At 42.8% G+C, this 22,297-nt stretch overlaps 1 protein-coding gene across 1 annotated transcript in view; it reads left to right on the top strand.

Annotated features, from left to right (window-relative positions):
- The window catches only part of LOC122790051 (exocyst complex component 1-like), a gene marked incomplete in the record, with an annotated part of 2,315,969 nt that overhangs the window by 1,336,416 nt on the left and 957,256 nt on the right, over positions 1 to 22,297 (top strand). The window contains 1 exon segment of the mRNA XM_044057618.1: positions 18,122 to 18,271. Coding sequence (XP_043913553.1) covers positions 18,122 to 18,271 — 150 coding nt within the window.

Below are 22,297 nucleotides of genomic sequence, written 5' to 3'. Positions count from 1 at the left end.
TGCACAGTGGTAAGGAACGCGTTCTACATTATGCATCACATAAATAAGGGCATCACATCCAAGACTAAGGAGGTTTAATCATGTGTCTACAGTGGTAAGGAAAACCTTCTACATTGTGCATCTCATAAATAAGGGTATCGCATCCAAGACTAAGGAGGTTTTATCATGTGTCCTTAGTGGTAAGGAGAGCCTTCTACATCGTGCATCTCATAAATAGGGGCATCACATCCAAGGCTAAGGAGGTTATATCATGTGTCCACAGTGGTAAGGACAGCCTTCTACATTGTGCATCTCATAAATAGGGGCATCACATCCAATTCTAAGGAGGTTATATCATGTGTCCACAGTGGTAAGGACAGCCTTCTACATTGTGCATCTCATAAATAAGGGCATCACATCCAAGACTAAGGAGGTTATATCATGTGTCCACAGTTGTAAGGAAAGCCTCCTACATTGTGCATCTCATAAATAAGGGCATCACATCCAAGACTAAGGAGGTTATATCATGTGTCCACAGTTGTAAGGAAAGCCTTCTACACTGCACATCTCATAAATAAGGGCATCACATCCAAGACTAAGGAGGGTATATCATGTGTCCACAGTTGTAAGGAAAGCCTTCTACACTGCGCATCTCATAAGTAAGGGCATCACATCCAGGTCTAAGGATGTTAAAACTCCACTGTACTCAACCCTCATCACACTGTTAATAGAGTACAATGCTACCTTCTGCATGTACCTCACCAGACACCACAGAAGTTTCTCACCAAGAAAATACAGGGCCACAAAACCATGACTTAACTGGACAGACTGAAAATCCTGTTGCTGTACTTGATACTTATAGGCTGCTAAGGGATGACTTGTGCCTAGCCTACAGGTCAGTATCTGATCCTGTCCTATTAGAAATACTGCCCATCTGCATGTCAAATCGTACGCTAGCTTGTGACATTAACAGCACATGCTGGAGAGACAGATGCATCTCCCAGAGATTGTCTCTCTTCTGGAATAAACTTCCAATTCATATGAAACAGAGCTCTTCTCTGACCCTGTTCAAGTGTAACATGGACAAATGGATGGGAGACCTTAAATTCACCTTCTCATGGAAGTGAATGTTTGAGATATGTCACTACATATAATTTGAGAACTGCTTCAGTGACTGATATTATTATAAAGAACTGGCCTATACTATGTGCTCAACCTGAGATAGCCAATATTGTAAGACAGAATCCACAGATGTTATGTTGTCCTATCTCGCCGTAATTCTTGCAGATTGGGTTTGGAGCCAATCATGGCTCTGACTTGGCCGAATACTAAAGTTCAAGAGCTTCCACTGGCTAGAGGCTAACCCCTATCCCATGATGCTCTGGGCCACATCCCCAGATCTTGTTTGCCGCTCAAGCGATCAAGAAGAGTTCCTGCTGGCTCGTTGGCTAAGTATTGGTTTTGTTAGTCTAATTTCTCTCTTTATTCTCCTATTACCTTTCTAGTGAGTTAGTTTTTCTTGTTGTCTATGTTAGGTCATTGTTGTTAGTTGAAAACCCCCTTTCCAACCCGGTGAGAGTTTCTGTTTAACTTACAGGGCTCTCGTGGCTGATTTAAGTTAGAGGCCATTTCCCCCCTGTTTCCTTGTCCTGTCTGTGTAGACGTAGAATCCGTTTTAGAGGATTCTTCTTTTCCTTTCCTTATTTCTGATTCTTGCTGTTAAATTTAAAAAAAAAAAAAGGTAGTTTTCGCTTGTAGTAGTTTTTTGCTGTTGCTATAGTTAGTTTAACTGCTTTTTCAATAGTTACAGCCTTGATTGTAGCCGCTTAATGTCCAAAGACAAGGATAAAGAAAGGGAACCCAAGGAGCATAAACAGTCAGGTTCAAAAAGTGCGATAAATGTACTCAAAAGATGTCTCTTATGTATGGGCACATGAGTTGCATCTATTGCCTTGGTGCTATCCATTTACAAGACCCCTGCACCATATGTCATGGTTTCAGTAGCAGGGTGCTCCATGAGCGTACGAATAAACTAATGGCAAGGGGTTTATTGAAAGGGCCTTTTCAGGAAGCTTTAGACAATTATCAGAGCTCCAAATCTTCCTCCCCTTCTTCAGTTCAGTCTAAATCAACCAAAAGACTGGCTATGACAGCTCCAGTTTTGCAGCCACCAAAAAAGATTGTGTCATCAGAACCGAGGGACACTTGACTCCGATAGACCTGAAACTACTTCTTCGGTGCCAAAAGTGTCCATGCAGCCAACAGAAGTATCAAGAAGTTGGTTTCCTTTATTGGAGCTGATATCCCCGATGCTGTGATCTCCTATTCTGGATAGGGGTAGATCTCCTTCTTTGTCCACCCATTCTTCCAGTTTAACTGATGAAGATGTGGAGTGGGTGGTGAAAAGATTGCTTCAAACATCGGCCCTGACAAAAATGTTGTGATTTCCAGACCCAAATGAATCAGAGCCATCCTATACAATGCTTGCTTCATCAATTCCTCCTCTGATCACCCTGGAGTCTTCAGAGCCAGAGAGATTGGATCTGATAGTATTGGAACCATCAGCACCAAGAACACCTTTGAAATCTTCGGTTCTGACTTTGGCTGTGATGCCCTCAGCTCCTTCTGATGTGAAGGAGTCTAGGAGCTGATGCTCACCAGTCAGGTCCTGTGTGGGGAGTCGGCATGGACAATTGTCTGATCTGACTCTGCCCCTTGGTGCCTCGGCTAAGTTGAGCTCGGCTCGTACCTCAGTTTCAGAGCCACCTGCTTTGCCTCAGAGTCAAACTTCTGTCTCTTCGGAGCAGAGGGTCTCCTTGGAGTGGGGTGGGGGGGCTTTTGAACTGATGGAGAGAGTGCTGTCTCCTTAGACAGCCCTGCTCTCTGAGACAACTTCTCATCCTTCCCAGGTGCCAATGTCTAACTTGTTGCCACCACCCCCTCCCAAGCGCAGAGACCCAGATCCTCAGGAAGCCCCTGCACTGGGCATTGTCTGTTCTGAAACTTTTGCCAGAGTACCCCCATGAAGAAGTCCCTTGGAAACGACTGTGCTAGAGGAAGAACATGGACTCCTCTGAGTCTGTCACTTCTGATACCAATTTGGATGAGTTGGTAGGGTCCCCATGGTCCTCCTCTGAGGATGTCTCTTTTGTGGACATCCTTGAGATCCTGAAACAGAGTGGTGGCTTGAAGCCCACCAACCCTTCATAGGGCGAATTGGTATTTCTGGAGGCTTTTGGGTCTCGCCCTTCCACCTCCTGGGTGACTCCCCCATTTTACCAGCTGTTAGGTGTCATATCCCGTAAGGCCTGGACATCACCTGATACAGTGGAGCCTGTTCCATGGAGGCCTAACAAAATGTATTACTGCTCCCTTAGAGAAGGAATTTTTGACTAAAGGTGTCCCTGTGGATGAGATGGTGGTGGTGGCAGCACCAAGAAGGAGCTATCAAAGATCTCTTCATCTGTTCATCCTCCTAACAAAGAATCTAGGACTATGGACTGATATGGAAAGCATGCCTTTTCTTCAGTGGCCTTCACCCTATGGTCACTGAATTACCTTACACATTTTACAAGACTTCAAAGGGATCTCCTCAAAGGACCTGGAGATACCTTTCAGGGTCCACGGACAAAGTATCCTCTCAGCTCTCTATCCTCAATTCCATCATAAACTCCTCCATGAGACTGATTTCATATGTGGTTGATGGAGCAAGCAGAGCAGCTGCAACAGGTATTTCCCTGAGGGGGCACTCCTGGATGCACTTTTGCAACTTTGCCAAGCCTTTCAAGTCTTCCTTCACCAATGCCCCCTTTGATGGTTCATCCCAAATGTGAAAGATACTTTGACCAGGTGCAAGCAGGATGGGAACACCTTTTCTGCTGTTGGAGTCTATTTTTCTGCCCCATCTAGACCTTAGACCAAAGGTTAAAAGGGCAGAAAGATGTGGTTCTGCAAATCCCAAAAAGGTTTTTCAGGCACACGTGGTGATTCTTCCCCTAGGGGTAGAGGGAAAAGTTATAATGGAAGTTGCTGACCTCACAGCAGAGGGGGTACACAGAATCATGGCAACAGAGATACATTCTTGGACAGGTGCTTCCAGTACTCCTGAAAGGAGGCCCACCTGCTCTTCTCTGGAGGCAGTCGGGGAGTCGATTGTCACTGTACCCAAATGCCTGGCAAGAAATCTCCCAAGACAAATGGGTACTAACAGTTATATCCAGAAGCTATTACATACCATTTTCCATTCCCCCTCCAGTGAACCAGTCCTTACCAGACGTTCCACCCAGTCAGAAGGACTGTGCAACACAAGAGATTCTCTTGTTGCTAGAAAAGAGAGTCATACAAGAGGTTCCCACATACCAAATGGATCTGGAACTTACTCAAGATTATTTTTAGTTCCAAAAAAGACAGGGGACTGGAGATCCATTCTAGATCTCAGCAAGCTAAACAAAGCGGTGAAGAAGTCAAACTTCCAGATGGTAACTCTGTAGTCAATATTCCCACTTATTGGGAAAGACAATTGGATGTGCTCAATAAATCTCCAGGATGCATACTACCATATAAAGATGGACAGATGATACAGGAGACAGTTACACTTTTGGCTGGGAGCCAGTCATTACCAATTTTAGGCCCTGCCCTTTGACCTCACTACAGCCCACAGAGTGTTCACCAAATGCATGGCAATAATCATGGTCACTTGAGACTTCAGGAATTCCGTGTGTTTCCATCCCTGGACGTCTGGCTCCTACCCGCCACCACCAAGCATCTACTACTACAAATGACAGCAAAACAATGTCACTTTGCACCAGACTAAGCATCACAGTAAACTTAAAAAAATCTGCCTTGTCACTATTTCAGCATATTACCTTCTTAGGCATAGAAATGGATTCAAGAAATATGACTGCAAAACTTACCCCAGACAGAATACAGTCCCTTCATCAGCAAATCAGGATTTTGATGTCAAAGAAAAATGTTCAGGCCAGATATGTGCTGTGAGTTCTGGGTACCACGGCAGCAGCTTTTTTTCTAGTTTCCCTAGCAAGACTTCACATGACGGTTCTGCAGTGGTTGCTATTTGCTCACTGATCAATGCAAGATCTCCCTCTTTCACATCAGATTATCATCATGGAATCTTGCAAAAAAAATCTTCTTTGATGGCTGCAAATAGACCATTTGTATCAGGACCGACCCCTTGTCTTTCCTCAACCCAATGCAGTACTGACCATGGACACTTCCCAGATTGGGTGGGGGGGGGGCATTATCTGGGGATGACAGTCCAAGGCCTATGACAAGAATATGAAAGCCATTTGCACATCAACATTCTGGAGATGAGAGCAGTGCTCTATGTGTTGCAGGCATTTCAGGACTCTCTACCGACAGGGATGATTGCATTTCAGACAGACAACATGCCAGTACTGTGGTACATAAACATGCAGGGAGGAACCAAATCCTTACCACTATGTCGGGAGGCACAACGTGTTTGGCAATGGGTGATTGCCTCTCAATGCTTTCTGATAGCAATGCACATCCTAGGGAAATCCAACATGATAGCGGAAAAATTCAGCACAGCTATTCTGTTGCCTCATGAGTGATCCCTGAAAACAGAGATTGTGGAAAAGATCTTCCAAAAATGGGGCCAGCCTTGCTGCAACCTTTTCGGCACTTCCATGAATGCCAAATGCAGCAACTACTTTGCCCTCATTCCTCCTCTGAGGAAGTCACCAAGGGATGCGCTGGTTCATGATTGGCCCCTGGGACTACTCTATACCTTCCCCCTTTTCCTCTAATTCCCAAGGGATGTGCTGGTTCATGATTGGCCCCTGGGGCTACTCTATACCTTCCCCCTTTTCCTCTAATTCCCAAGGTATGCGCTGGTTCATGATTGGCCCCTGGGGCTGCTCTATACCTTCCCCCTTTTCCTCTAATTCCCAAGGGATGCGCTGGTTCATGATTGGCCCCTGGGACTACTCTATACCTTCCCCCTTTTCCTCTAATTCCCAAGGGATGCGCTGGTGCATGATTGGCCCCTGGGACTACTCTATACCTTCCCCCTTTCCCTCTAATTCCCAAGGGATGCGCTGGTTCATGATTGGCCCCCTGGGAGTACTCTATACCTTCCCCCTTTTCCTCTAATTCCCAAGGTATGCGCTGGTTCATGATTGGCCCTGGGACTACTCTATACCTTCCCCCTTTTCCTCTAATTCCCAAGGTATGCGCTGGTTCATGATTGGCCCTGGGACTACTCTATACCTTCCCCTTTTTCCTCTAATTCCCAAGGGATGCGCTGGTTCATGATTGGCGCCTGGGACTACTCTATACCTTCCCCCTTTTCCTCTAATTCCCAAGGGATGCGCTGGTTCATGATTGGCCCCTGGGACTACTCTATACCTTCCCCCTTTTCCTCTAATTCCCAAGGTATGCGCTGGTTCATGATTGGCCCCTGGGACTACTCTATACCTTCCCCCTTTTCCTCTAATTCCCAAGGTATGCGCTGGTTCATGATTGGCCCTGGGACTACTCTATACCTTCCCCCTTTTCCTCTAATTCCCAAGGTATGCGCTGGTTCATGATTGGCCCTGGGACTACTCTATACCTTCCCCTTTTTCCTCTAATTCCCAAGGGATGCGCTGGTTCATGATTGGCGCCTGGGACTACTCTATACCTTCCCCCTTTTCCTCTAATTCCCAAGGGATGCGCTGGTTCATGATTGGCCCGTGGGACTACTCTATACCTTCCCCCTTTTCCTCTAATTCCCAAGGTATGCGCTGGTTCATGATTGGCCCCTGGGACTACTCTATACCTTCCCCCTTTTCCTCTAATTCCCAAGGGATGCGCTGGTTCATGATTGGCCCCTGGGACTACTCTATACCTTCCCCCTTTTCCTCTAATTCCCAAGGGATGCGCTGGTTCATGATTGGCCCCTGGGACTACTCTATACCTTCCCCCTTTTCCTCTAATTCCCAAGGGATGCGCTGGTTCATGATTGGCCCCTGGGACTACTCTATACCTTCCCCCTTTTCCTCTAATTCCCAAGGGATGCGCTGGTTCATGATTGGCCCCTGGGACTACTCTATACCTTCCCCCTTTTCCTCTAATTCCCAAGGGATGCGCTGGTTCATGATTGGCCCCTGGGACTACTCTATACCTTCCCCCTTTTCCTCTAATTCCCAAGGGATGCGCTGGTTCATGATTGGCCCCTGGGACTACTCTATACCTTCCCCCTTTTCCTCTAATTCCCAAGGGATGCGCTGGTTCATGATTGGCCCCTGGGACTACTCTATACCTTCCCCCTTTTCCTCTAATTCCCAAGGGATGCGCTGGTTCATGATTGGCCCCTGGGACTACTCTATACCTTCCCCCTTTTCCTCTAATTCCCAAGGGATGCGCTGGTTCATGATTGGCCCCTGGGACTACTCTATACCTTCCCCCTTTTCCTCTAATTCCCAAGGTACTGCAGAAAACCAGCTCATTGAAAAGCCCTGTGATCCTCATTGCTCCTTACTGGCCTCGACAAGTTTGGTTCCACTTTTTTGGACCCATCTGCTGGAGAAACCTTAGATTCTGGATCCAATTCCAGACCTCTTCAGAGGAGTTCCATCCATCTATCCAAACCCTCAAGTTGACAGCATGGCTGCTCCAATTCCACTCTTCACCAGGTGTTACTGCTTTTCCCCTGCAGTGAGTCATATTCTCGCCTCTTCCCATAAACCGTCCACGAGGAGATTGTATTCCAGTAAGTGGAAAAGATTTTCATGCTGGGCTGCGGGACAGAATATAGAACCTTTTACAGATCCTATTACTACAATCCTAGAAATTCTTTCCAAACTCTTTGATGAAAGCTGCAGCAGCGACCATCAGAGTTCAGTTGGCAGCCATTTCTAATTTCCATACTGGAGAAATGGGAGTTCCTATCATGTATCATAGGTTATGCAAAACTTTCCTCAAAGGCACTTTCTTACTCAGACCCCCGATCAAAGAGCTCCCTGTCCCTTGGGACCGAAGTCTTGTTCTAAACTCAATGATTTTACCACCCTTTGAACTCGCATCATCTTGTGATTTGAAGTATTAGTCATGGAAGACTCTCTTTTTAGTGGCCATAACCTCTGCCAGATGGGTATCGGACTTACAAGCTCTTTTGATTTGTTCCCCTTATATCATTTTTTTCAAGGATAGGGTGTCCTTGGGAACTAATCCATCATTTCTTCCAAAAGTCTGTTCAGAGAATAATATAAACCAATCCATTGAATTGCTGGTGTTTTTTTTTAGCAAACTACAGCGACAAGGCAGAATATAAATTGCATCAGTTGGATGTACATAGGCAGTTACATATTTACCTGCATAGGAGAAAAGACCTCAGGAAATCTGACCTGATTTTTGTGTCCTTTTCTGAAAAAAAGAAAGGGTTGTCCGTTTCCAAAGTAACTTTGTCAAAATGGCTGACTGATTGCATTTCCTTCTCTTACAGTAAGAATAATAAACAACTACCAAGGAAGATAAAGGAACATTCCACAAGAGCAGTCTCTATATCATAGGTTGGTACTAGGCTATCGACCCTAGGGCCTATACAAGCCTAGCCATAACAATTCCCACACTATTTACTTCCCTGGACCCCTGTCTAACAGGGCGACTGACATGATCCCCAAGGTAAATTTCCTTTCTTCCATCCAATCGTCAAGGTTCCTTTTGAAGAGGTCCAAAGAGGTGCTCTGCTTGACATGTATGGGCAGTCTGTTCCAGAGTCTGGGGAGTCTCTGGGTCAGGAACCTATCCATCTAGCATGTTTTGTTTATTCTGATGACAAGGTTTAGATCCCTGGAGCGTGTGGCTCTGAGGGATTGGGAGGGATATCCTCAGCCTTTAAGGCCAGACATCCTATTGACTCTACTTGTGCAGCTGCCACATGGGTGAGACCTCATACCCACTCATTACAAAGTAGATGTGGCCTCCTGGAACAGGTCTTCCTTTGGATCCACTGTATTGGAGTATTTTTCCTGAGCCACCCTGGGATTAGGTGCTAGGGATGCTGTCCCAATCTGCAAGAATTACTGTGAGATAGGACAACATAACATTAAGAAGTTAGGTACTTACCATAACGTTCCATGTTTGTTGTCCATCTCACCTACATTCTTGCGTCCCACCCTCCTACCCCCATCCTGTGTTTCTGGGGGAACGGGTGGACAATTCTATACTTTTGTACTTAGTTATGATGATTTGGAGTCTCGTGTTTTTGTCTCGTATCAAATACCTGTATATAGCTATACATATATTTTTCTGGTGTAGTTGTTTGGGTTAGCCTAAATCTTTATTTGCAAATAAGATCTGGGGATGTGGCCCAGAGCATCATGGGATAGGGGTTAGCCTTGAGCCAGTGGAAGCTCTCGCGCTTTAGTATTCGTGATTGACTCCGAACCCAATCTGCAAGAATGTAGGCGAGATGGACAATAAACATGGAACGTTATGGTAAGTACATAACTTCTTATTTTCTTCTAGGAAGCATAGAAACTTAAAACAGCAACTATGTTATAAAGAGATGAACACCTTTAAAAAACAAGACAGATGAATAAGGTTGGAACTGTCCTTTGTTATAACTGTGTGAATTGTAAATATATTAAAACAGATACATTGTGCACCCTAACACTTCACAACATTTTGAATTAAAATGCTCAGTGACAGAAGAAGTTATCAGGGACCTGGGGACCCAGGTTGATAGTAGTCTGTCATTCGACACCCATGTAGCTAAAGTAGTTAGGAAGACCTTCTACATTGCCCACCTTATCATGAAGGGATTCTCATCTAGATCAAGGGAGGTTATAGTCTCCCTTTACTCATCACTCATCAGACCAATGATTGAGTACAATGCCCCATTTGGAATGTATCTGACCCGACACTTGCAGCAGCTGGAGAGGCCACAAAAGTTCCTCACCAAAAGGATAAAGGGTCTCAAAAATCTATCCTATGCTGCCCGACTGAAAGAACTCCAGCTCTATTCAGTCGCTTACCGCTTGCTCAGAGGTGACCTTTGCCTAACATACAAGGCCATGTCAAACCCAGATTTGATGAATATGCTTCACCTCAAAAATCTAGATCCATCAGAGCCACAAGGGCGGAGACTTAAACCTCGACACGGCTATTAATAGGACGTGCTGGAGGGATAGATTCATCACCCAAAGACTCCCTATGCTGTGGAACAGAATCCCGGTACATGTGAGGCAGAGCACCTCGCTGGCCTTGTTCAAGAGAAATCTTGACCAATGGATGGGAGATCGCAGATATACCCCAGGGATTACCTCAGTGTCACTGCTCGACAGAGGCACAGCAAAATAATGGGTATAGTTCCCCATACTAAAGGGGTGGCGTAAGCCACAAAACGATGGGCTAGGCTTGTAAATGCCCTCGGGCAGATAGCCTAGTATGAACCTATGAACCTATGAACCTATGACATGTTTAACAGAAAGTGTGATTTATTGAGATACATGCACACTATGTTCCACATTTTAAGTGGGAAAGTGTAGCAGAAGGCTGAAAGATCGCATAACAGAGCATATGCCGGAAGTTAAAAGAAAAGTACCTACCAATGCCAGCTAAGCATTGCATGGAGAATGGTGCAAAACATGCCTTTTATTTTAGAGTACTTCAGATAGGTTACCCTAATAAGAGGGGGGGATCTAGGTAACAAGTTAGCTGTAGCTGAATACAAATGGATACTTAAGCTGAATGCTGACAGTATACCAGGGTTAAATGGAACCGTTACTTTCAAACCCATTTTGAAGCAAAAACAAATGTGTTTGTGATGCGTGTGGCTTTAACCACTTAAATGATATTAATTAATTTACCTTAATTATTGTTTTAACTCGTGTCATGTTTTTATTGGTTGGCTGTATCTTTTGAATTTGTATATATGGTTGTGTCCTCATTTGGACTTTTATTATACAAGGAAGAAGGGTGTTTGTACCCAAAAGTTTTCTATTTGTATCTACCATTAAACTTTTATCTTTCGAAATTGCTGGTTTGATTTCTTGCTTTTGTGATACGCCTTCCTGGTATCAGCATCTACAGGAATTGTTTTCCTTGTTTGTGTGACACATATCTGTCTCCCCAGCATGTTCTGTTTAAGTCACAGACAAAAGTCAGGTGCCTAGACCTTGTTATTCTGGTGCTGTTTGACTTACAAATATGCAGGAGATTCATAAGTGTGGAGTTTGCAGATGTCTTTTAAACAAGTCATTGAGCTTGGTAATCTATAGGAGACTGAGTAGAGGGACAGGGCTTTAAGGTGCTCTGCATAAGGTAGATTTGATACGCCTTGTATACTTTTTGTAAGCAACCTCTGAGGTCATTCTTGTTGCTGCATATGCCTGGTCAGGTACATACCGAAGGGAGCATTGTACTCTGATTGGTCTGATTAAGGCAGAGTACAGTGGGATAATAAACTGTTTGGACCTAGATGCCATATCCTTACTTATAAGTTGCACAACCAAAAAGAAATTCCTCATCACTCTGACCATGTGGTGGTTGAAGGTAAGGCTACTGTCTACATGTGTACCCAGATCCATGACCACTGGGTTGCCTCCTAGGGACATATTATCAGCACAGTAATTAGCCTGGATGGTTGACTTCCCAAAGGGTACAATTATGTATTTCTTACCATTGAGTCTTAAGACCATGGCTTTGGCACCATTTGTTAATCAGAGATAGGCCTTCTTGAAGAATGTTGGTGTCTGCAGGGGGAGTTGATGTTTTAATCATCTGCAAACTTTGTCAGTCATAAACCTTCAGCATTTGCTTCCATTTGAGAGAAATGGATGCCAAAAGGGAGTAGGCCAAATACTGTGCCCCAGAGGACTCTGCTAGTGACCGGCCTCTTGGTGGAGGTGATTGAACCACACCTATTTTGAGTTCCTGGGTCCTATCAGTGAGCCAGCTGGCTATCCAGTGGGTGATAAAAGGGTTTATACCTAAATTACTAAGCTTGTCTATAACGCATGAAAAGGGTTGGCCAGGTCAAGGTAAGCTCTGCACACAGCCTTGCCTTCATCTAGTGCTTTGGTGATTCTTTAAAAAAAGTCCACCAGATTTAGTAGGCATGACCTTCCTTTAACAAAGCAATGGGTCCAGCATTTGCAGGTTACCAATGCCCTCATTTATCATGTCCATAATGATTCTTTCCATACCCTTAACATATAAGGCTGGTCAGTGTTATGGGCCTGTAGTTACCTGAATCAATGGTTGGACCTCCTTTGTGCAAGGGAATAACTGCAGCTTTCTTCCATTCCTTGGGAATAAAACCTGAATGACTGTAGGCTGCAGATGAAAAGCGATTCAAGTGGACCAGAGATGTCATATTCCATGCTATTTATTAAGCACCACAGGATGTTATCGGGACCTTTCAGTGCAGTATGTTTGGCATTGGAAAGTGCATTGGTGACCTGTTCCCTAGTAACGGTTGGAGTATTGTGGTATGTGGTTCATTTGGACCATTGAAGGGGGGGCTAAGGGGAGAAATTTGAACTGAATCTGTCAGCCAGAAGGTTGTCAGTGGCCTCCCATTCAATAGGAAGATGCCATTTACAATAAATTCTGCACATTGTTGCATATTTTCCCTGAGGTTATGTACATAGCTGTAGAAAGCTTTGTGGCTGTCCTATGCCTAAGAAGCTATTTTTATTTCAAATTTAGCTGCAGAATTTTTCCCATCCAGTGTTTACGCCTCACCTTTTGCGGTTGATTTTCTTTCAGATTCTCTAAATTTCTTTACTGCTGGCATCCAGGCAGTTTACTTACTAGCCGGTAAGTGAAATTTACCCAAGAAGAGAAATTCACATGCTCTGTTTACTTAGTTTCTTTTTTCACACTGGAAGATCTGAAATTAAACTGTTAGTGTGCAGCCATCTTGCAATTCCCCACCACAATGATATGCTCATGTGTTTCAAACACAGACAACATGGTTTTCCATTGTTGGTCTTTATTACCTCTATGTATATCCCACACAGCCTACATCTCCATCCATTGTTGGTCTTTATTGCCTCTATGGTCTGTAAAAAACATTATTGTGTGTGTGTGTGTGTGTGTGTGTGTGTGTGTGTGTGTGTGTGTGTGTGTGTGTGTGTGTGTGTGTGTGTGTGTGTGTGTGTGTGTGTGTGGTATATGTGTTGGGATCAGTAACTTGCCCATACTTATGTAATGCCCTTCACGTACATTCATCCAGGTGAGCAGTCATATACAAGCCTAGTAGCATAGCCTTGGTCCACGAGGGGCTATAGTACAACGTCGAACTTGCAGAAGTTTGTATGTTGTAATATCGAACCCAAAAGTCCAAAATACAAAAATAGCAAAGCCATGGCACACCGATTTTTTCCCAGGGAAAAAAATTGGTGGGCTGTTTTCGGGGCTTTGCTATTTCCTCCACTGTAGAGCCCCCCACTTTAGTTTAAATTTAAAGTGTATGTTTTTTTTTTTTTGTTTTGTTTGGTTGTCACAGAACAGCATTTTTTTCCCTGGGAAAAAAATCACTGTTGTCTGTTTTCATTGTTATTGGATTTCGAACTTTACAGTTCGATATTACAATGTTCAAACTCCTGTGAGTTCGACATTGTAATATAGACCCGGTCCATGACACATTGTGAAAAGTAAAGTTCAGAGACATTATCCAAAACTTGCTCAGTATCATAATTGCCACACTGTCAGCATCAAAACTTATAGCTCCAACCGCACTAATGCTGACTTGAAGCAAAGGAAACAGAGTAACGATATTTAAGATGACCACCTCTAAAGCAACTGAGGTCAGTATTCATGGAATACTGACTGGACAGTGTTAGAAAATGTTTGGATAAAAAATCTGCTTGTTCTACTGGCTTTGCTGGATTTGTAGGGTGGGGGTGTTGTCAACAACTTATTGCTGAGTGTGGGCAGGGGAGCAAGGAATGATTGTTAATGGGTTTGATGTGTACTGCCACAATACCTTACTCATGACATCGTAATATGCTTTTCATGGAGGCAGGGCATCCAGGCCTTTTCTGGGGGACTTGTACCCACAGATGGCATTGCTAACTAATGTTTATCTCTCATTTTATTGTGTTGGTATAATTTCTTTCCATCCTGTTTCTCTGTGATTAAAACACTAATCTGAAGCTGAATGTGGGAGTTTCCAATTGAAAAGTGGTCACACAATGGATAATTAGCATTCTCAAAGTTGCCCAATGCATCCTGAAAACAATTATGTAATAGGAGGCATTAGAGAGTTTAGCTAACTTAGGAATCTGCTAGTTAGAAGATTTGTTATTTATTACCACTCTAATGATTCTAATGATTGTTACCAAGCTGAAGCAATTGTGACTGAAGGAGAAAACACTGAATCCACTCCAGATATTTTAGAATATCCTCCATTGTGGTGCTCTGAGGGATTAGACAAATGAGTGAACCAGCACAAACACCTAACTTCTTCACAACTTCCAAAGCAAAATAATTTGTTCAAACAAAATCATAAGAACATTATTAGAAGATAATTATTTTTCTTGATTTTTACCATTTTGACAGTGACACTTCTTTTATATCATTTGGTTTGAATGATAACATAGTCCAGTCTCTTTGGCCTCAAATGGCAACTAATGGGGGTGTTTACTTCCTTGATATGCAACACTGCTAATAATGAACCTGATTTTCACGTGATCAGATTTACTGAAATGGTTTTGACAGACCCTCATATTTCATTTAAAAAAAAAGGATTTACTTTTGTTCCTGACAAAAAAGCCAGTTTAGTACAGGCACTGTTACTGAACTTTATTGGAAAACAAAGCTGCGCACTTAGGTGGAGAAGTACATTTGATTTGCCTCCCACTTCTACATTAACATGGTTTTCTAAACTACGTATGGAAGGTATAAGCTGTCTCAAAGATGGTTTATTTTAACACAAGGAGAACAACAATTATTTAACTTTCGTGTGTGTTATTGTGGCCTGACAAAGGTGGAAGGGTTGTGTTAATCGCTGTTATCAGCTACTATAAGGCCCTTCCCAAAGGGTGACTAACTCTACTGTGTGATGTTACTATTATCCAAATTGTGTGTCCAAGACTTTTAAGGCTATTTAAGAGTGGCCTGTACAGTGTCACCAAATACATGCAAGTACTGTAAGAGCTTAAATACCTCTAAACAAACCAGCCACTAGTAAAATGTTTAAATATATTTAATAATAAATAATAAAAGGACAAGACAATATTCAATAACTCAACACAGTAGCAACAGAGGTCAGATTCACAGGAAATATTTTAAAACAACATTGCAGGACAGTCTCAAATGCAAAAGAAATCTAAACTAATCTTTACTGTATTCCTATCTATATCTAAGAGATACTGTGCCCTAAATGACTTGCGTATAGAGCCAGACAAGTGCTGATGAGAGGATGTTGTCAGATTCAAAGACAATACAGAATGCACAGACTCAGTCTCTGAGATAGTTCTTAAGTTACTATCAAACATTTCTGCTGGGTTATCTCAGATTACATCAATTTTTTGTCACCTCTGTGTCAAAAATACTTATTTTTCAGAAGTGCCTGGAGCTGGAAGTCATAAAACAATTAAACACTTTTACATTTGAAACCTGTAATTATTTCTGTTCTCAGACAATAGAAAGAATTCCTAGCTACAGACATTCTGTCTCTAAACTAAATTAAACACTGTCATAAACAATTCACCTATTTTCTTAGGGTTTCCAAGTTAACTCTGTTCTTTTACAGTAGGGTACACTGTGGTTACATTCTTGAAGTTCAGCACATAACACACAGTTTAACACACACTTCTACACCAGCAGTTTAATACACACAAACATATAGTTCTTTTACATGTGTAAGACAAGTATATGGATCGTATTAATATTCACAGATGACAGAATCATTTACAAAATTCTAGCTAGCTGGGCTGGCAGCCTTCACACTGATATTCTTATAAACAAATGAAATGTTCCAAATGCTTAACACTGCAGTGACTGATTTCAATGATTTCAATGTTTGGTAGACATAAGAACAACTTTTAAAGCCTTATAAGGAATTGAAATGATGTACATGTTTAGAACTCTAACGATGGCTTTTAAAATTTGTAAAAATAACGTATTGGATCTTCCTTTACAACTTGTTCTAAGTTTATATTTACAGCAGCAGTATTTTTTAAATGTTGTGGTTAGTTTTAAGTTGTAAACGTACCTTTCTGTGATTAGAACTTTTTTTTTATTGTAATCATGTTGTTGCACGCAGTTGTTTTGCAGATTCTTCAGCATGTAATGTAGTGTCCTCAATGTTTTTTTAGGAACACAGTACTAATAGAGATATTACCCTATATCAAGAGTAGTCGTTTACTTTTCCTATTAGTTTTTGATATTGCGAAACTCAAGTATATACAGTTTCAGGATTGCGACACGACAGGTTTTTGGTCTCAGTCTTGTGTTCATAGGTTCATAGGTAGGTACTAGGCTATTGGCCCTAGGGCCTATGTAAGCCTAGCCAAAGGTAGCCTGGCTTTCGCCACCCAAGAAAATAATTTTCCTGTGCCACTGTCGAGCAGAGCCACAGAAGTGATCCCTGGGGTGAATTTCCTATCTCCCATCCAATCAAGATGTTTCTTGAACAGTGCTAATGAGGAGCTTTATTTGATATAGATAGGTAGTTTGTTCCAGAGTATGGGAAGTCTCTGGGACAGGAATCTATCCCTCCAGCATGTTCTGTTTATTGTGGCAATGAGGTTTAGGTCCCTAGAGCATGTAGCTCATGGCAATTGGGATTTCTTTAAGTGGAGCATGTCTAAAAGCTCTGGGTTTGACATAGCTTTGTGTGTTAGGCAGAGATCGCCTCTGAGTAGGCGATATGCAATGGAGTAAAGCTGCAGTTTTTTGAGACTGTCTGCATAGGGCATCTCTTTGAGGCCAGTAATCCTCTTTGTGAGGTATTTCTGTGGCCGTTCCAGTTGTTGTAGATGTCTTGTGAGGTACATACCAAAAGGGGCATTGTACTCTATAATGGGTCTAGTGATTGACGAGTAGAGGGGAACAATGACCTCTTTTTTCCTGGATGAGAAACCTTTTGTGATGAGGTGTGCCACATAGAAGGATAGTGGTAATGCGGGATTTAAAAGTAGACCCACATAAACATATCTATATATTTTTATGTATCAAACCTCCAGAGCACATCTTACACACTTGCACTGGAAGAAATGTCAAGTGAAGTTATACAGTTCTAACATGCAAAGAACTAAAAAATGATTTAAATGGGTCTATATTAGAATATCAAAGTTTCAAAACATCGAATGCTCTAATATCGACCCCTATTCAGCGAAAGCTGAAAATATCGAAGCACCAGAAAAAAATTTTTTTTCCTAGGGAAAGAATTTGTTTGTACATTTCTGTTGCTTTGGTATTTTCAGCGCTGTGGTGGAAAGTTACGGGTCGGGTTCAGATAAGTGTGCTGGTTAGGTTGCGGGTTAGGTATGTGTGCGATTGTGTGGACGTGAGGGTTAGGGTGGGTTAGCTGAGTTAGGGTTAGGGCATGGGTTAGGTATTTGTGCGATTGTGTGGACGTGAGGGTTAGGGCCGGTTAGGTGAGTTAGGGTTAGGACGCGGGTGAGGTGAGTGTGCGATAGTGACGGACCTTTGGGTTAGGGTTTGGGTTAAGGCTTTAAGGATAGTTAGTGGTGTGTGTATAGTTTAGTGTAGGGTTAGGTGTAAAATTTTAGGTGTATGAGTGTGGATTGCTGTTTGTTTGGTGTGCTTGTGTTGTGTGTATGTGTATTGGAACAGCACATTTTTTCCCTAGGAAAAAAATTCGCTGTTCTATATGTTCGATGTTTTCAGCTTTCGCTGAATAGGGGTCAGTATTAAAACATTCAAAGTTTTGAAACTTCGATGTTCTAATATAGACCCATTAAAATTAAGAAGCATACAAGAAATGCAGTTATTGCTCAATGTGTAGTTAGAGCCGAAGTGTGAATTTAATAATCAAAATCCTTACTATGTGCAAATCAGTGTAACTTCTGTGTTTGAAATGGAACCATCCTATAAATACTGCTGTAGTGTTAAATGTCATAGCTTTCTAAAAAAGGTAATCATCCTGCAGTAAAATATGTAATTTTTTTACTAACTGTACATTTTCTGTTTTATGCATCAGGGCATTGATTTGGGTTCAGCCCTAACCCAGCAGTCAGGAAATCTTAACCTGCCTACTCACACTCCATATCATGAAGATCTACTGCAGTACAAACCACTGATGGCCTGGCTGAAGACCACCAACTCTGCATTATTTTGGGACTTGCCTAAGGTAAACCTCTACATGTGTTTATGTGAGGATGCATATAGTAGGTCACAGGATCACTGGCGACAGATGTGGTCCTCTACAAGTGTTTATGTGAGCATGCGTACAGTAGGTCACAGTATCACTGGGGACAGATGTGGTCCTCTACAAATGTTTATGAGTATGCATGCAGTAGGGCACAGTATCACTGGGGCAAAGATATGGTCCTCTACAAATGTTTATGTAAATATGCATACAGTATGTTACAGTATAACTGGGGAAAAGATGTGGACCTCTACAAATGTTATGTGAGCATGCGTACAGTAGGTCACAGTATCGGTGTGGAAAAGCCGTGGTCCTCTACAAATGTTTATGTGAGCATGCATACAGTAGGTCACAGTATCAATGGGGACAGTTGTGGTCCTCTACAATTGTTTATGTGAGCATACATACAATAGGTCACAGTATCAGTGGGGAAAAGCCGTGGTTCTCTATAAATGTTTGTGATCATGCGTACAGGACGTCACAGTATCACTGGGTAAAAGATGTGGTCATCTACAACTGTTTGTGTAAGAATACATACAGTAGGTCACAGTATCACCGGGGAAAGATGTGGTCCTCTAGAAATTTTTATGTGAGCATGCGTACAGTAGGTCATAGTATCAGTGGGGAAAGATGTGGTCCTCTACAAATGTTTATGTGAGCATGCATGCACTAGGTCACAGTATCACTGGCGACAGATGTGGTCCTCTACAAGATTTTATGTGAGCATGCAATACAGTAGGTCACAGTATCAATGGGAACAGATTTCGTCCTCTACAAGTGTTTATGTGAGCATGTATACAGTAGGTCACAGTATCACTGGGGAAAAGATGTGCTCCTCTACAGATGTTTATGTGAGCGTGCATACAGTAGGTCACAGCATCATATGGAAAAGCTGTGGTCCTCTACAAATGTTTGTGTGCATGCATACACTAGGTCACAGTATCACTGGGGCAGATGTGGTCCTCTACAAATGTTTATGTGAGCATGCATACAATAGGTCGCAGTATCACTGGTGAAAAGATGTGGTCCTCTACAAATGTTTATGTCAACATACATACATACAGTAGGTCACATTATCACTGGGGACAGATGTGTTCCTCTACAAATGTTTATGTGAGTATGCGTACAGTAGATCACAGTATCACTGGGGACAGAAGTGTTCCTCTACAAATGTTTATGTGAGCGTGCAAACAGTAGGTCACAGTATCACTTGGGACAGATGTGGTCCTCTACAAGTGTTTATGTAAGCATGCATACAGTAGGTCACAGTATCACTGGGGCCAGATGTGGTCTGTTACTTTTGGATGCTTTAAGAGATATTATTCATTTTGCTATGCAGATTCCTGGATTGATCTACATATTAAGCAGATGATATTTTTATCTGCCTTACATACTGTTTTTCCATACTTGTGCAATCAGTCCTGCCTGTCTTTAGATCACAGAATGTTAATTCTGGCTGAATAATGAAGGTAAAATATTTAACTCACACAGGACCCCCTTACTAATATGTGCTAAACTTAACCTGTTGTCCCCTAACTGAGGCCTACATATTCCCTTAGAAAACTCTTCAGTCAGAATGACGTTGCATACAGCACACATGCACACAGCACTTTCTCAACTCTATCTTGCCATCACTTCTGCAAACAGTTCTACCTCAGTGTCAAAATCCAAGCAAAATCCAAAACCCACATTTACCTTAACCACACACACACACACACACACACACACACACACACACACACACACACACTCACACACACACACTATATATATATATGTAATGCAATATTTAAACCTTTTAACCATGCACACCTTGCTTAAGTGGACGACAGTGGTAAGTGCATATACGTGTGTGTGTGTGTGCACGTGTGTGTGTGTGTGTGTGTGTGTGTGCGTGTGTGTGTGTGTGTGTGTGTGTGTGTGTGTGTGCGTGTGTGTGTGTGTGTGTGTGTGTGTGTGTGTGTGTGTGTGTGTGTGTGTGTGTGTGTGTGTGTGTGTGTGTGTGTGTGTGTGTGTGTGTGTGTGTGTGTGTGTGTGTGTGTGAGATATATGTATGTATATGTACATCTATATGGGTTGACTTTAATTTGTTAAATTAACTCAATGCAGAACTTTCAGAGGAATGATAGTGCACAACATCAAAACTTACAAGAATGAAATGTATATATTTACTCCACGGCTGTGTTACTTCTATAAATAAACAGTCTCCTGTATCATTTCATACTACATACCAGCATAACTCTATGGCGGATGTTACATATCATGCACCTGGCAAGTAGATGCAGAGAGGTAAATGCAAATATATGCATTTCATAGGTGTGTACTAGGCTAATGGCCCTGGAGCCTTTACAAATGTAGCCCATAGGATTACCCTGGCATCATGCCACCCGACCTTAGTTCCCAGGGCCTCTGTTGAGTAGAGGCACTGGAGTGATCCCTGGGTGAATTTTCTATTTCTCATCCACTATGTGAAGTCTATTCCATAGCATGGGTAGTCTCTGGGTTATGAACCTGTCCCTCCAGCATGTTTTGTTGATTGTGATAATGAGGTTGAGGTCTCTGGAGTATGTGGTATGGAAGGATTGGGATTTCTTTAGATGTAGAATTTCTAACAGAGCTGGGTCAGACATGGCTCTGTAAGTCAAGCAGAGATTGCCTCTAAGTAGGTGATATGAGACAGAGAATAGTTGGAGTTTTTTGAATCTGTCCATATAGGACAAGTGTTTAAGGCCTAGGATCCTCTTTGTGAGGTACTTTTGTGGCCTCTCCAGTTGTTGCAGGTGAGTTACATGCCAAATGGGTCATTGTACTCGATGACTGGCCTAATGAGGGAAGAGTAGAGGGAGACAATAGCCTCTTTCTTCCGGGATGCAAAATTCTTAGTAATGAGATGTGCCACATAGAAGGACGTTCTGATCACAGTGGCAATGTGGTGCTCAAAAGAGAGGTTGCTGTCAACCTGTGTTCTGAGATCTCTTATAATGTCTTCTGTGTTCAGTGGACTACCATCAATGTGCTAATTCTTGGGAATTGGGTTTTTCCCAAAGGGGGTGATGACAGATTTTTTGGCATTGAGCTTAAGGCTATGGCTCTGACACCAGTCGTTGGTCTCAGTGAGGCCTTTCTGTAGGATGTCAACATCACTTGGGGAGTTAATAATAGCTCCCAACTTGCAATCCTCCACAAGCTTTGTCAGCCAGAGTCCCTTCTTGCTGGCCTGGACTTCAGAAAAGTAGATACCAAACAGGAGAGGACCCAGGACCGAATCCTGTGGGACTCTACTCGTGACAGGTCGGCAGTCTGACTTGGAGTCCACTACTTTCTCACTGTGGGTTCTATCTGTGAGCCAGTTTGCAACCCACCTAGTTATATAGGGGTTGATACCTAGCTTAGTGAGTTTTTCTATGATTCCTGAGTGGGGAATGGTATCAAAGGCCTTGGCCAGATCAGGGTAGGCTGTATGAACCACCTTGCCTTCATCCACAGCTCTGGTGACTAACTCAGTCGACTAGATTGAGCAGGCATGATCTACGCTTCACAAAACCAAAATGTGTAGGATCCAGAGTTTAGAGGTTCCATATACCCTTGTTTATTAGGTCCATGATGATCTGTTCCATTGCTTTGCATATCAGAATCATCAGGCTAATATGGCGATAGTTCCCAGGGTCTGTAGTCACTCCTCCTTTGTGGAGAGGGATGACTGTAGCAGTGTGCCATTCGGTAGGGACAAAGCCTGAGGTGAGGCTGTGATTTAACAGGGCACACAGGTAAGGTGCCAGTTCACTCTGTAGTTCACGTAGAACACAGCCAGGGATATTGTCAGGTCCCATAGTAGCTGTATTCTTGGCCTTGGACAGTGCTGTTTTAACCTGTGCAGCAGTAATACTGGGTGCCTGGCAATCTACTGTTATTGTGATTGGTCCTTTAGGGGGGTAAAGTTGGCACTGAATCTGTCAGCCAGTATATTAGCAATATCTGTTGGCTCGGTATAGGAGGTACCATTGTGCA

The sequence above is a fragment of the Protopterus annectens genome, chromosome 15.part0 (genome assembly GCF_019279795.1).
Source record: "Protopterus annectens isolate FY-2018-M chromosome 15.part0, PAN1.0, whole genome shotgun sequence".
NCBI lineage: Eukaryota > Metazoa > Chordata > Ceratodontiformes > Protopteridae > Protopterus > Protopterus annectens.
The sequence above is the reverse complement of the archived record's forward strand: the minus strand, read 5'-3'. Positions and strand labels throughout refer to the sequence as shown.